General features: G+C 41.7%; 1 protein-coding gene across 7 annotated transcripts in view; it reads left to right on the forward strand.

Moving 5' to 3' along the window:
* The window catches only part of CRACD (capping protein inhibiting regulator of actin dynamics), a 127,287-nt gene that overhangs the window by 81,888 nt on the left and 31,111 nt on the right, over window positions 1-14,288 (forward strand). For all 7 annotated transcript variants that reach the window (XM_054296036.1, XM_054296039.1, XM_054296037.1 and 4 more), the window contains one exon: window positions 9,212-9,380. In XM_054296036.1, coding sequence (XP_054152011.1) covers window positions 9,212-9,380 — 169 coding nt within the window. The remainder of the gene's footprint in view (window positions 1-9,211; window positions 9,381-14,288) is intronic.

Raw genomic sequence — 14,288 nt, forward strand, 5'->3', positions numbered from 1 at the left:
AGGGAAGCCTGCAGCAGGAAGGCACAGGGGCAGCAGTGAGGAGCCAAAGGTGCCCTTGTGCCACAGCTTTGCACAGCTCAGGGGCAGAGATGGCTCCATGTGAGAGCACGGTGCTCCCAGGCTTTGGAGTGGAACACAGAGCAGGTTCTTCAGGCCCTGTGCTGCTGGCTGAAGTTACTTCCTGTGATATTCTGGGGATATGCCAATCTGGGAAATGAGTGCCATGATTCCTTCTGTCTACATTGCCCAGCAGAATAAGGAAGTTGAGGTTTGGCTTCCTTCAGAAACAGAACTCTGTTCCCAGCTCTGTGCTTCTCTTTGCTCTGGTTTTCACCATACAAACATTGACTTTGGTCTTTGCTTTTTACCAGAGCTTGCTGGAGAATTTGTGATTGCTATGGTTTATGCAGCTCTTTTCTTAAGGTATTGTTTATTTTCTTTATTTGCTCCACAGCTGCAAACCACAACAGCATGATTTAATTTTGCGAAATCAGAGATCAGCACAAGTTGTTTTAGTTTTTTTAGACACATTCAACCTGAAGTCAGATTTAGCTTGGTTTTCAGGTTGCTCAAATAAGGGAGTCTTGTGATTCATTGCAAAAATTAGAGACAATCCTGACATTTTAGTTCTTTAAATCTGGGGAGGGAAAGTGGATTTACTGCCTTCTGTTCAGCTTTACCCTTATAAAATTTAATGAAGAACGTATTAAATTAATATGTCTGCTGAAGCAGTTAATAATTTGCTTAGAATAAGATCCCTTTTATTCCTGTGTTTTCTGTATCACTTTATAATTCTCAGAACTTTGAAAGAAAACACACAGGCATAAAGTAATTTTTGGGGTTTCCCCTTCTCCTAATCTCTCTTCCCTTCATTTAGAGCTACATGTAGAACTTTTTAAAATGTATTTTTATTTCATCATGGAACTGCCCTAACTCAAAAGTTACATTGATAGTTTCAAGAAAACCCACTAACATCTCATGACTGGGGAGTAAGTAAATTCATAAAATGAAAATTTTTGTCTCTCCATTTAATCTGACCTATTTAAAATATTCTAGCTGTTCATCTAAATTGCAAATTTAAAATTATTATATGTTTGTCATTGTGAAATGTATTATATTGAAACTGTGCAAAATGAAAAAAATCAGTCTGAGTATCTATGTCTGTACTGGTCTCAGTTTGTGTTAGGCATTAAAAGCAGAAATAATGCACCTGGTTTCGCACCACCATGACATGAAATTTGCATCCAATAATATTGCCTTTATGTGACATTGAAGAGAAAATTTTTTTATGTCATAATGACTCAGTAAATTATTAGTTTGTTGTTCCCCTTAAAAAAAAAAAAAGGAATAAATTCCAAATCCCTATCTAAAATATATTGGATGCATCTGCTTTCTTACAGCCTTGATTTATTAGCCCCTGGTGATTTATTATTTATTATACTCTCCAGCCCCCTGCCTGGGCAGTAACCCCTGCCACTCCCCAGAGCCCTTTCCAAAGGAGGACCTTTCACTTTTGCAGCAGCACCACAGTGCTGGCTCATAATTATCCTGTGATCAGCTGGAGTGGTCATATCTGTCTATCACCCATTTCTAGCTGGTCTGGGACATCTCAGCAATAGGCCCTAAAGGAATGAGTTTGTACATAATGCTTCAGCTCATTTCTATCCCAGTTATCCCAGTCCTCCAGCCGTCCAGACTTTCTGGCTTAGCAGCATCAAGCATCCTTTGAGGTCAGGACACTTCTCTGCTTTTTCTTATTGATAGAACTCAGCAGCATGCTGGTAGCCCTTCTGCCTTACCACTGAAGAGGTTTGGTCTATGAGTTTCATGCTCTCTTCATGAAAATTTCATTAAAATAACATTTTCTATGGTAGTTTCTGTGATGCTGAAATGTTCCTCCTCTCATGAGTGGAAAACTGGGGGTAGTATGGACCTAAAAATGTTGACCAGTGCAATACAGGGTTTATTTAGAGGTGGAGAGGCATGAAAAACTTCTGTAACACAATCCCTTGCAAGAATGATCTTATAAATTGTGATTTGAGTAGGATCCTGGTCTGTCAGCCTGTGCCAGCCTTGAGGAGGTATAAATGACCTCTGCAGCTGGGGAGGGGCAGTGGGAGCTGTTTGTCCAGTGCACGTGGCATTCCTTGGACTTTGGACTGCTCTGCCATGGGGCCTCAGGGAGGTGGCTTTGCCTCAGGGAGGTTTATCTTTTCACACACAGCATGGCCAGGACTTCTTTGAGTCAGGAGTGTTCCCATGTAGGAAATTAACCTGCTGAGGGAATCCCATGTTTTATCTGTTTTTTTCCTCTGAGAAGGAAATAATCCTCCAACATCTCTTTATTGCATTGACATCAAGTGTTTAAATCAGCTCTGGAAACCTCACATAAAAGCCAGCACACCAAAAGGGTGTCCCATCATTAATAACTTGAGTCAGTAAGCCTTGCACTAGTAAAACAAAGCTTTCTCCCATCTGTTATGTAATATTTTGTTGGTGAATCAGAAGCTATTGTGGTCTCTTCCTTTCTAAGAGTCTCACATGCATCACTGCACCCAGAGCTATAATAAGCAGGTTTTATCTCATCAGGGATGTTCCACAGTGCAGCCCAGCATCTTGGGAACATCTTTTGCATTTACCTAACGTTTCTCAAATGTCCTCATGGGTATGAACTCCACTACCCATTCTTACTGTCCTCAGATGTGAATTCTAACTTTTTTTACACCCTCTGGCCACTCACTGTATAGCCTGTAACTGGAGCTTTCCCCTGGAAGAAGGGAACTCCTGGGCCACAGTAGGCTTTGCTCCTGAAGTTTATACTAATTTTCTCATACTGTCTTCCCTGATGGGATCTCTGCTATGCCAGCCTACCTCACACATTCCCAAAGTGATCTACCTGCTCCAGTTCTGGTTGTGTTTTTTGGAGGGCAGTGTGTTCTCTGTCCCAAAGGTGCTGCCCAAGCGTGGCAGTGGGATGGATTAAGAAGGCAGAATTTCAGTGTTAAAACACAGGGTTGGAAAAATGAGGCTTTCTGACCTCTAGGATGACTCATTGTGATGCTTGATGAAAACAGAAGGCACAGAAATACAAGGACTGGCTGTGAAGACTTTGATTGAAAGATGGGGAAAAGAGGAGAACAGGAGCTCAGAAATGAAAGGAGAATTTTGCCATAGTGAATGAGACTGAAGTGGCTATTTATTCAGCTCTAGTTCTTCTTAATAAGAAATGTTTGTCATCCAAACATTTTGAAAATTTTATTTACTCCTCCTCTTCATTCATATTTCTTTATTGCTTCTAAAGAGCACTGTGCCAAACCTCCTGCAGTGGAGATTAAGTCCTTTTACCTTCAAGAGGTATTTCCTTGTGGTATCAAGAGAAGTGTCAAAATAGCTCTTTCCTTGCTCTGGATGATAAAGCATATTATATGCTGCTTGAACATTAATAGACTCTATTATGATGATTCATAAGTGTCTCCTGACAGCTGACTGTCTCAGCTACATATGGTTTCTGTGCAAAATACAGTCTTTGGGAGGAAGAAAAACCAAAAAATGGGCTGTTTTTTCTGGAAATGTTTTTGCTTCTGCAGATGGCAAGGGAAAATCGATGTTTCTGGAAAGTAAGATTCGTTCTTGCTGTGTTATGGATACTTTAGGTAGTATTACTAGTTTATATCAGGTAATCCAAGAATACCCCATCCTCTCTGGGACAAGGTTTGCAAGAAATAGTATCTCTTGTAAGATCACCTGATACTCTTGGAAAAACAGGCAAGTAATGGCCCACTATTTTTCCTTTGCTTTGCCTAGGTGTTTCATTAGACCATTGTGGCTGCACCAATTTGATGCCTTCAATACCTCTCAATCTTGTTTTCATTTAATGTTTCTCAGGTATTGATGTTATGTCAGGTGATATTATCTCTGTCAGCATGGGACTATTGCACACTGTCAGCTTTATGGCTATCACTAAATGTCTTACAAAGGTGGACCCATTTCTGGGAAGTTACATTATTGAATCTGAGCATCAGTCTTTTTTTTTAATGTCAGTCTTTATTCCTTGTGTTTTCTCTTAAATGTCTTAAATCTTTCCTTGGGTTCTTTTTTGTTTGTGCCTGCTTTGTATATCTGGACTATATATATAGATATATATATTTATATATATTTATATATATATATATATACCTGGACATCTATCAACCCCATGAAAGAGAGGGCAAGGGACTGAGGGCAGGTCATGAAGGCAGAAAATGTCCAGAAATCAATTTTCACTGTGAAATCAGATGTGCTACCACAGGTACAGGAGCTCACAACTATTTTTAAAATATGGAAACGTGGTTAAGCAGAGCAAAGCCTGTTCTCTTCCTCCTTGGTCCCAAACAATTTATTCCCCTTTTCTGGAGGAGTGGAAACACTTCTTCAGGGAGTGCTGAAAATTTATTAGCAAAAATGAGCATCTCTGGCATCTCATAGAAATGGATGCACTGAGATGTGGAGTGGGTGAGAAAGCTGGAAGCAAATGCCAATCCTAGTTTGTTCAGAGAAGCTCTATGCCATTAGAACAGACTGGGCAAGGGGGAGAGAAGGCAACTTTTTTGGTGGGGACCTGAAAACCAAAGAACTTTTTGCAGATGTCTGGCCAACCCAGGACTCAACAGGGCAGTGCTTATTGTAGTGACTATATCTGAGTTATTTAAAAACAGCATCAATAACCATACCATTAGCTTGAAATGGAAGTTTTTTTTTAAAAAATGATAATGGCAATTTGTACCATAGCAGACTTTTTCTGTTGTAGAGATCAATGAGAAATGTCAGTCAACTTAGCCTCTTAACAATACCTTTTAATCCCCTTTCCCAGCTTGGCTGCTGTATTGTGCCTGCAGCCCAGTTACCCACTTGTCCTCTCTGCCACACAGTTCTTAATGCTACAGCTATATGGATTTCCATTCCCTAAATTCATTATAGAAGTATCTATTCCATTAAATGATTCATGTTCTCATTAATCTAGTTTATTACACCATATTTTATAGCCATTAAATTCACTAACAAAGAACACATAATTTTGAAGACAGCTCCTGTGAAATATATCATACTATGAGAAGTGTCATAGACAGGTGCTGCATTTCATACAGCAAGTAAAAAAAAATCTGTGAAATCTTTACAAATGCCATTTCATAACTGGGGCTTGAAAAATCTTGGTCATAAAAACTTAAAATTCAAATTGACAATATGAATCCTGCTTCTGGTTTTTTTTTGCCCCTCAACATTACCTTTCTACCCACCAGCTGATGCATGTGCTGGGTCAGCTCTGCTCAGAGATGACCTGCCTCCCAGGTTTCCTCACCCACACTGCTATGAGTGCCCCCAGCACTGCAACAAATAGGAAAAGCTGCAAGGAATCAACATCCTGTTAAATATTTAGGTGTCTCTTCTTGGATTATGTGAGTCTTTCTGTTTCTCATGTTAAGTTCGCTTTGCTTGAAGACTGTTTTTCAGATATTTCCAGGGACATTGACATGTCCTGTGTCCCATCCAGTGGCATAACCTCACCCCTGCCTGTTGTCTGGAATACACTGCTCACTCCCTTTCCAATAGTTTAAATCTCTTCCCTCTATAATCAAGGTAGTTAAGTGTTTGGCCTGTGCTTGTGATGAGGATTCTGTGCACTTTTTGAAGGGGAGCACAGCCTGGGAATCCCAATGGAATTGAGCAGTTTAATTGCAAGCTATTTTATGGGGAATTGTCAGCTGGCATGTTGATAAGATTTTGCCGGCTGGAGTCCAAAGGCTGTGCTTAATTTCCTGGCAATAAAGGCCATTGCACCCACCTTCATCCTTCTTGGAGAGCACAAAGTGAGATGAGAAGCTGCTCCCCTCTCTCATCGGGAATGGAAGCACCATGTGCTGCCTGTGTGATGCCAATTCTCTCTGCTTTAACTGGCTCTGAGTTACACACTGCATGTCTTTGTGCATCTGACAAATTATATGACAGGTTACAGATTATTCTAATCTGCTCTGCTACTCTTCTGGTATCTGAGAAGGGAGCGCCTACCATATGTGCTGTGTTATCCTAGCTAGTGTATCCAGCCTTGTTTATCTGTCGCCTTCACACCTTATGTTATTCTGTGATTCAAAACTGGTTTACTGTTAACTGTTTACAGTGATTTGAGCAAGATAGACTTGTCAAACGGACAGGAAAAAAGGTTTAATTGCTTATTTCCCCTGGTCTCCTGGGGCTGGATCTGTAGGATTCCATTAAAGTGATTAAGGTAAGAAGTAAAAGGCATATGTAAGCTGACTTCTTTCCTGGCTCTCCCAGCAGTTGTCCTTGTTGCAAGTTGACACCGGTGAATGTCCCAACTTTCATCCTTTCCTATCCCACTTTCTTCTATCAGCAGTAGAGATGGACAGAAGGGATGAGCTGTGTTTGAGAATTACAGGCTCAAAAGGCTTTTGTGCAAAGAATTGTCTGCTGCATTGCTGATGTTTGGACTACTTTCTGTACTTGTTTTACTGTTACAGGAAGCATTTCACCCTGCAGTATCATCCCACATCTTCCTCCATAATATCTTGTGAAAAATTTATGTAAACCGACTTTGTTTTAGCAGTCAGGCATTCCCTCCTTAGAAGCCTGGCAGGATGGGGAGCAGCATGTGCAGCCTGTGCAGGGCAGGGTGTTCTTTGGCTTCAATGAGTCACAAAGCCTGATTTAAAGAATTCATGCTTAGTAATGTGACAGCTGTGATGATGGGTGTGCAGCAAGGAAACAGCTAAGGGACATGTTAAGTCACATGGGGAAAAGCAGATCTTGGCTGCAGATAAATGTGTTGGTTTTCACCCATTTTGATGAAATGAAAGCTGTGTTGACCTGTTACATTTGCTCAACACTAGACTCATAGTTGGTGAATCAGTACGGTAGATTTAGATTCAATGAGGCAGTTGTATCTGTTGATATCTGAAGATCTCAAAAAGAGGAGGGGACAAGAGCAATGCGGATGAATGGTAAAGTGAGAACCTTTTCTAAAATATGCTGTAGTTTCATTGATTTATGCAGTAAATTACATTAACCAGCAAAATTGGCATAATGCAGCTTCCCTTTTGAAGAAAGCTGAGGAAATCAGCGAGGTGAGAACTCTGAACAAACAGCTCTTCTACCTGGTCTTGTGTCTGGTACTGATGCTTTCTGTCCTGTATGCTCTACCATTTGATTTTTGGTGTTTTGCAGTCAGTTTCTGAAGTGCATAAAGGGTCAGAGCAGCTGTGGCCAAGAGCAATAATTTCTCTCTTTCTCTGCATGATTGCCTGCCTGTCTTTTAGGGGTTTCATATAGGAATATATTCTATTACACATAAATACATTCTACATATACCTAAAGTCAGAACTGAGCAGCAAGCAATTGGTCTGGCTGGAGATGTGAGTTGCCCTGCTTATGGAAAGCAAGGCTGGGAGACAGGTAATCTTCCATATCTTTTCTTCTACACTGGTAAAACTGCTGTTCCAGTTGTTGTTTTTCTCATCTGCTTATTGTGAGTCAGTGATTCTGGACTGGAAAGTTCTGGTGCTGGGTCTGAAGTTCATAATTCAGCTTTTTATTTTTATGCTGCTACATGGATGCCCTGATGTTTTAATGAACTCGCATAAATGCTGTGTCTTTTGACTGCTCAGGAAGAAGAATTACATTTGTGTGAACTTCTCATGGATCTGTAAAGGAAGTGCAGAATTATTATTTCTTGTGCCTTTGACATTGTACTTTCAATGTGGATTTCTTACTTCATCCATAACCAGGTACAGGTAGATGAACTGTGTGTAAGTTTGATGCCATGCTGGGTTTAACTCAGGCTCTCTGGTACTATGCTAGTACCACTGGAGGTAGCCAGGTCAAAATATGCTTGGGCACATTTTTCCCTCTAAAATCCCTGCAGATACTCCTCTGGTGACTACAAATGTGTGTTGCCCAGAGTGGCTTTACCCTGCTCAGGTATAACAGAGTGGAGTGTAAAATCCAAGGTGGAACTAAAGACTGCTATTGCACCAGAGAAGATACTCCGGGTTTCCTGGTCAAAAGTTCCTACATGCATGTACTTTGCAACCAAACCAGGGCTTTCTGCTGAGCCCCAGCCCACAGGAAGAGCAGAGCACGCTGAGGCAGTGTGCACACAGCCTGCACAGGAATGTAATTAGCTCATGAAAATATTTGCCACCAGTACAACATGGTGCTTCTCAAATTAGATTATGATAGGAGGCTGAATGCTGGGGTTAAAAAAAAACAAAAAAAAACCCCAAAGAATAATCCCAACTACCTTGTTTTAAGTAGATTTAATGCAAAATTAAGGTAAAGTCTTAGAGGAACACAGCTCTTTAACAGTTATTATGTTTTATGTATTCTCTGATTCATCCCAGCCCCGAGAAATTAACCCATTCTTGACAGCAGTTAACAAGAAATTCATGGTACTTATTTTAATAAATGGGGAGATAGCAGTTTGAAGCTGTCTTTATTTTTTTCCAGTCACTGGTGGAAGAAAAGAGGTTGGGGTTTTTTCCTGGTTAATTTTTTTTTATTTCTTGTTCCTGTCTTCATGTATGTTCTGTTGTTTTGCTGTGCTTTTATTGGTGTTGCTTTGAAAATTTCAGTGTCTCGAGGAAGAAATGCTTGGCCAAATTCTGTCCTCAGTTACTTATGGGTAAAAAAATCAGAGAAATGTATTGACTTTGCTGATATAAAGCTGGATGTTTATTGAAGTAACCCAGTACAAAACAACCGAAATTTATCCTTTTCTCTTTGTTTATTTGTAAATTGACTTGTATAACTTGTAAATAAGTAGTTATGAGGCCACATAACTAAAACACAGCTGTTTGTTTTCTATTGCTTTCAATTCAAGGCAGAGGGTCCAGCCCCTTCCAAAGGGACGTGACCAAAGCAGTGTTTGTCTATTGGTAAAATGGTCAAAACTGCGATATAAAATCTAAAACCACTGCAGCGTTGCACTCTGGCTTTGCCAAATTATCCAAACGTTTGGCGGCAGATCCTTAGGGCCAAGAGCAGAGGTTTGAACGCTGCTTTGTCAGTGTGACGCGTCCAGAGGAGGCTGCAGCCCGGCATTCCCATGGCGAGCGCCGGGCCGCTCCGGGCTGCTGCCTCTCTGCTCTTTGACCCCGCTCCGGCTCGGAGCCCGCTGCCGCCCGCCTCCCTCAGCCCCGCCGCTCTCTCTTGTCGTCTGCAGACAAGAAAAAGGCAGGCAAGTTCCAGCCTTTCAAGAAGCTCTTCGGCAAGAGGAAGAAGAGAGAGCCCGTCTCGGAGTGCGAGGAGCCCAAGCTGAAGCCCAGCCACTCCTTCGGTAGCATCTGCAACGGCGCCTTCTCCTTGGATGGCGAGCCGGGCGGCGGGCTGAGGTGAGTGAGTGCCCCACATCCTTCTAGCCCTGCACTGAGCTGGGCGGCGGGCTGAGGGGAGTGAGTGAGTGCCCTGCACTGCTGGCAGCCCGCACTGAGGTGAGTGAGTGCCCCGCACTGCTGCCAGCCCCAGGCTGAGGGGAGTGAGTGAGTGCCCTGCACTGCTGCCAGCCCGCACTGAGGTGAGTGAGTGCCCCGCACTGCTGCCAGCCCCGCACTGTGACACACCGCGTGTTCCCCCGGCTTCTGGCGGGGCTAAACCTCAGTTCTCCCTCTGCCGAGTGGCAACGATTTGTGCATTGCTTGTTCTGACGCGTGTGCTTCTCTCCTTCCTCGGAATGTGACACCTGCTCCTTCAGAGCTCAAAATCTCGCTGCTTTAAGGGGCTCTGCAAATCAGAAATCCCGGGGGGAAGCAGAGATGAATCTGAATCCAGCTCTGTGATTTAACACAGAGCAGAGGTATTAATGGCACCCCTGTTTTTCAAACTGGGAGAAGAGAAACTTGGACTGCCTGTTAGAGATACTTTATTGCATACATTTTGCTGCAAGGTGGTATCTTTGGGTTGGGACAGACATGTCCTTTTTTGCTCTATCCCAAATAACTTTTGCACTGTAATTGGGGTCAACAAACAGACAGACTTTATTTTGAACCAGTTTGAATGTAGAGTAGAAAAGGGGAGAGAGGGGAGAGAGACTCCTGAAAATCAGATCATATTCCAATGACAGTGGAGGATGACAGAAGGACAGCATGAGAATTTTCTGTGGGGATGGTGGGAGTAAGAAGTTGTACAGAGTAAACAAGTCAGCAATCTCTAACTAGGAACAGGAAAAAACCCCAAACCAAACAAACAAAACCCAAAGAGAAAACCCCTTGCCCCGATAGTAACAAAGCCCCAAAACCAGATGCACAAACTACTAGAGTCAGTAATAACTATTTCACTTTCCAACTGCTCATCTCAGAGAGGTTAGCTGACTCTTGATCAAAGCCTGCTGTTTTGGAAGAAAAAGAACTGATTGCACTGGGAAATGTATCTGGAAGTGTAACAAAAAACTCTGAAAGGGTAAAAAAATTATTCCAAATTCCTCTGCTCAAGAATGAAATGTGTATCAGAAGTGTCACCCTGAGCAGTATTTTTAATGGTGTCTGTGAAAACATGATTTAAAAAATTATTTATTTGGGTGATTTTTTAGCTCTGAGTTTTTTATTCCATTCTGTGAAATTCCTTGAGTACCAGGTTTCCTTTTGGTTTCTGTGATGTAGTTTTGTACACCTCTTTTGCTCGTCCCAATTTTTTCAGAAAATCTGTGCTGAACAAAGCCACGGTGCAACTGGAGGTGTGACTGACACTGCTGTGATGCTTTAGCTGAGTGCACAATGCCAGGCCACTGGAGGAGGTGTCAGTGCCTTTTCCCTCACAAGCAATCTAAATGGCATCATCTCACTATCAGGCATTTCCCACTTGGCATAGCTGAGAGTGCAGTGCTGCGCCCAGAAACAAACAGTGATATGGGAACTTGTCCCATTCCTCAGCAGCGACATGAAGGTGTGGCAGACCTTGTTTGAAAATGTTAAATGTTTGCATTTTTAAACCTGTTGAATTTTCTAATTCACAAAAGCATTAAAAGTTAGCTTCTGGTGGAAAATCAGACTGTACTTAAATCAGAGAGGCTTAGTAAATGTGAAGGGTCCCATGTCTCATGAAGTGGACCATTTCTTTCTGTGATTCCTCAGAGGTTTTGGCCTGCTAGAAATACTCAGTCACAGCTCTGTTTTTCCTGTCATTTTCATGGTGCAAATGTGGGTGGGATTTGATGATAATTATCAGTTTGCAGGTAGTTTTTGCCACATTACTCATTTTACAACAAACTTAAATGTTCAGTGCAGTGCATTTGATTCCTTTGGGAACCTAGTTTTGCCACTCCAGTCTGTTTTCAACGTCTTCCATCCATTATATTTTTTAGCCTTTCCTGTAATTTCAAACATTTATGAATTGAGTGCAGAGATAGGCTAACTAAAATAATACACATCATTGTTTACAAGTAATCTAACAATAAATTCATTGCCATACTTTCCCCTATTCATACAGAAACAGACTAGAGCAAATACAAATAACCAGTAGTATATGTACATAAGCAAAATCCTGAGAAGTTTTGTAAAACCATTTGCTTCTAATTCTTTAAGAATTAAGGAATTATAATAAGCGTATAGTGAAGAAAAACTTAACAAAAGTTCCAATTTTGCAGTTAAACCTCAGGGATGTTCCCATTCTTTTAATAAGCTATATTTCTTCCTCAGCCTGCACATGAATTTGTTATCTACAGATGTGTCCTGTGGACATTTAGCTTTGTTTTGGGGAGAGGAGATGGTTGTTTTGAAAATATATTAAGGGAGGAATCTGCTTCAGGAAGGTAGAGACAAGCAAATGAATGAGTGTAGGCTAAAGAAGACATCTGTATTGCTTCCAAGACCTAAGCTAGTGTTTCACCTAGTGCTGTATTGGCTTACAAGCCTGCTCACAGCTAACACCTGAATCTCTAATGGAGGCTGTGCTGACTGGCTGATGCAGATGTGCCTGGAGCAGAGCAATTTAGGTAATCTACATGTGGTGTAGATTGACTAGCTGAGTTGGAGGCACCTGAGAGATCTGCCTGTCCATCCTTCTTGCATCCTGGATTCATCAGATGCAAATAACTTGCTTGGTATCCTGATGTATGCACACTTCAACCTCTTTATTCATCTATGTTATTTTGCAATACCCAGGTGGGAGGTTTCCTGCTGCAGTTTGTCTTGCTCTGCCTGGAATTCCTTTTCCCATTTCTATATTGCCTTCTTGAGTTTACAAAGTTAAAACAGAATTCATTAACTTTCTGTCCTAACCATAAGGGCTGGGAGAGAGAAGTACTGACTACAAGGAATCTCCACAAGTTTGTGGAGCCTCACTGAAATCTCCAGAAGCTTCTGTTCTGAGGCTATGATTTGGCATGTTAAAAGACTTTATACTTGTCTTTTTTGTCACAGTTGACAAATACTCAACTTTTGAGCCAGCATTGTAAAGACAGACCTGAAAGGGTACCTGTACAGTGCCCTACTAAAGTCTGTCATTCTGGCTTGATGTGCAGAGGCAGTGGGGAATTAAATTTCTCTTACTGGGGGTACAGTAGAGTACCTCTCCTTAGGCTGAATGCAGTATTTCAAAGGACCTGGAATTAGACCTGTCAGGTGTTTAGGACTCAAGTGTGACAGCGTTGGCCTTCCAGGAAAAAATTTCTGAGCAAACTTCAGTGTCTTGACAGTGACTGCCACAAAAATGGGACCCCTTTGCTTGCAGCATTGGGCAGTTCTGTGTGAAGCACTCTAGATCAACAATAAAAAGTAATCTGTCTACCCACTTGGAGTTTCAAAGAGCTCCCCAGAAGCTTTCTCTCTGTCACATCCATTTTTCACATACTAGGTATTTTTTTTCCACTGTATTAACTGTATTTCTGCAATTGGCATTTGCCAGTCCTAATTTCCCTTCTAAGTGCCTCATTTTGAGTGCCTTCTTGACTCCAGTGCAAGTGCCTTGTTGCTGTGTTATTTGGTGTCTACCTTCTCCTGAAGACTTCATCTCATCAGAGCTCTGATTTAAGCAAGTATCTCTTCAAGCCCAAGCAGAGCAAAGCAACATAGGGACATTGTAAGAAATTTTGTTTTAGACAAAAACAAGCTTGGATTTTCCTTACTTGTGTCAGCTGACATGCAAGCCCCTGGAAAAAGGTTCCTTATTTCTGGGTTATGAGGTGTGTTGAGGATGTTCCAGAACAGAAGAGGTTATGGCTGAAGTTTTCCATTTGCATGGTTTTAAAAAGAAATTTTATTACAGGTTTTGGTGAAATTAGAATTGCTTCTCCCTTTTTGTAATTTACATTACAGCTGAGTAGCACAGAAATAGGAGCCACAAGCACCCAATGAATGGCCATTTCTGATGTGCACTCAGAGCATGTGGCCAGAGCCGAGGAGAAGTGGTTCCTGGTGTCTTGAGAGAACATAAGGCTAACATCATACTCAGTATTTCTGCTGACCTTAGCTTTTCTTGACACCTCAGCTCTTGACTTCCTCCCTTCTATTATGGGCTTGCTGAAGTCTTTGTGCTCCAGAAGCTTTCTTCTCAGGTGTGTGATCTAGAACTTTTTCCTATTAGCTCCAATTTTATCACTTAGTAGAAATTAGCAGTAAATGCCTTTAGCTTGCCTTTTGTTTTTTCGCTGCTGCTTGAGTGCTAAGCTGCCTGTAATTTGTGTATGATCATGAGAGTCCCTCAGTAGAGTGTGTTACTGGAAGTGCTGACATTTTAGACCAGGTGCTGCTTTGTTTCTCCCTTTTAACTGGTCTTTTGTCCTCAGCCCTGACTATGACCAACTTCATTTTCACCTCAGTAGTCCCAGAACTGTTTTCACTCTGGTCTTCACTTCTATCACATAGGCTGTCTTGCTGTATTCTCCTGGAAGGTTAGGCTGTCTCCCTGCCCACTTGTCCTCTCCCTTGCCTCCCTTTTGGATGTTTTTGTTGCACTCCCCCCTCCTAATAATCATGTACTTCATTTCCTTTCAGGATTCTGCATGGCAACTGTAATTTTCAGCAGCTGGTGAGGTCTAGGGCTGGGCTCTGGATAAAACAGATTTGTCACCTGTAATAAAATGTACTGTCTTATTTCCTCTTCCTTGCCTTCCTTATCAGCTAAATGCAGTTTCTATATAACACTTGTGCCTGCTAAGGCTAATGTAGACTTTTCACTTCCTTTTCTGTACATTTTGCCGTATTTCAGGGCAAATTTTGTGTAAACATATGCTGCTATTTGACAAAATAGTGTCACATGCAGTGGATTGTCAGGTCAAATGTGGAAGCTGGACTGTTTTGAGTCCTGCT

This window comes from Melozone crissalis, unplaced genomic scaffold (assembly GCF_028551555.1).
Source record: "Melozone crissalis strain CALT ecotype California unplaced genomic scaffold, PUWL_Pcris_2 ptg000006l_1, whole genome shotgun sequence".
Classification (NCBI taxonomy): domain Eukaryota; kingdom Metazoa; phylum Chordata; class Aves; order Passeriformes; family Passerellidae; genus Melozone; species Melozone crissalis.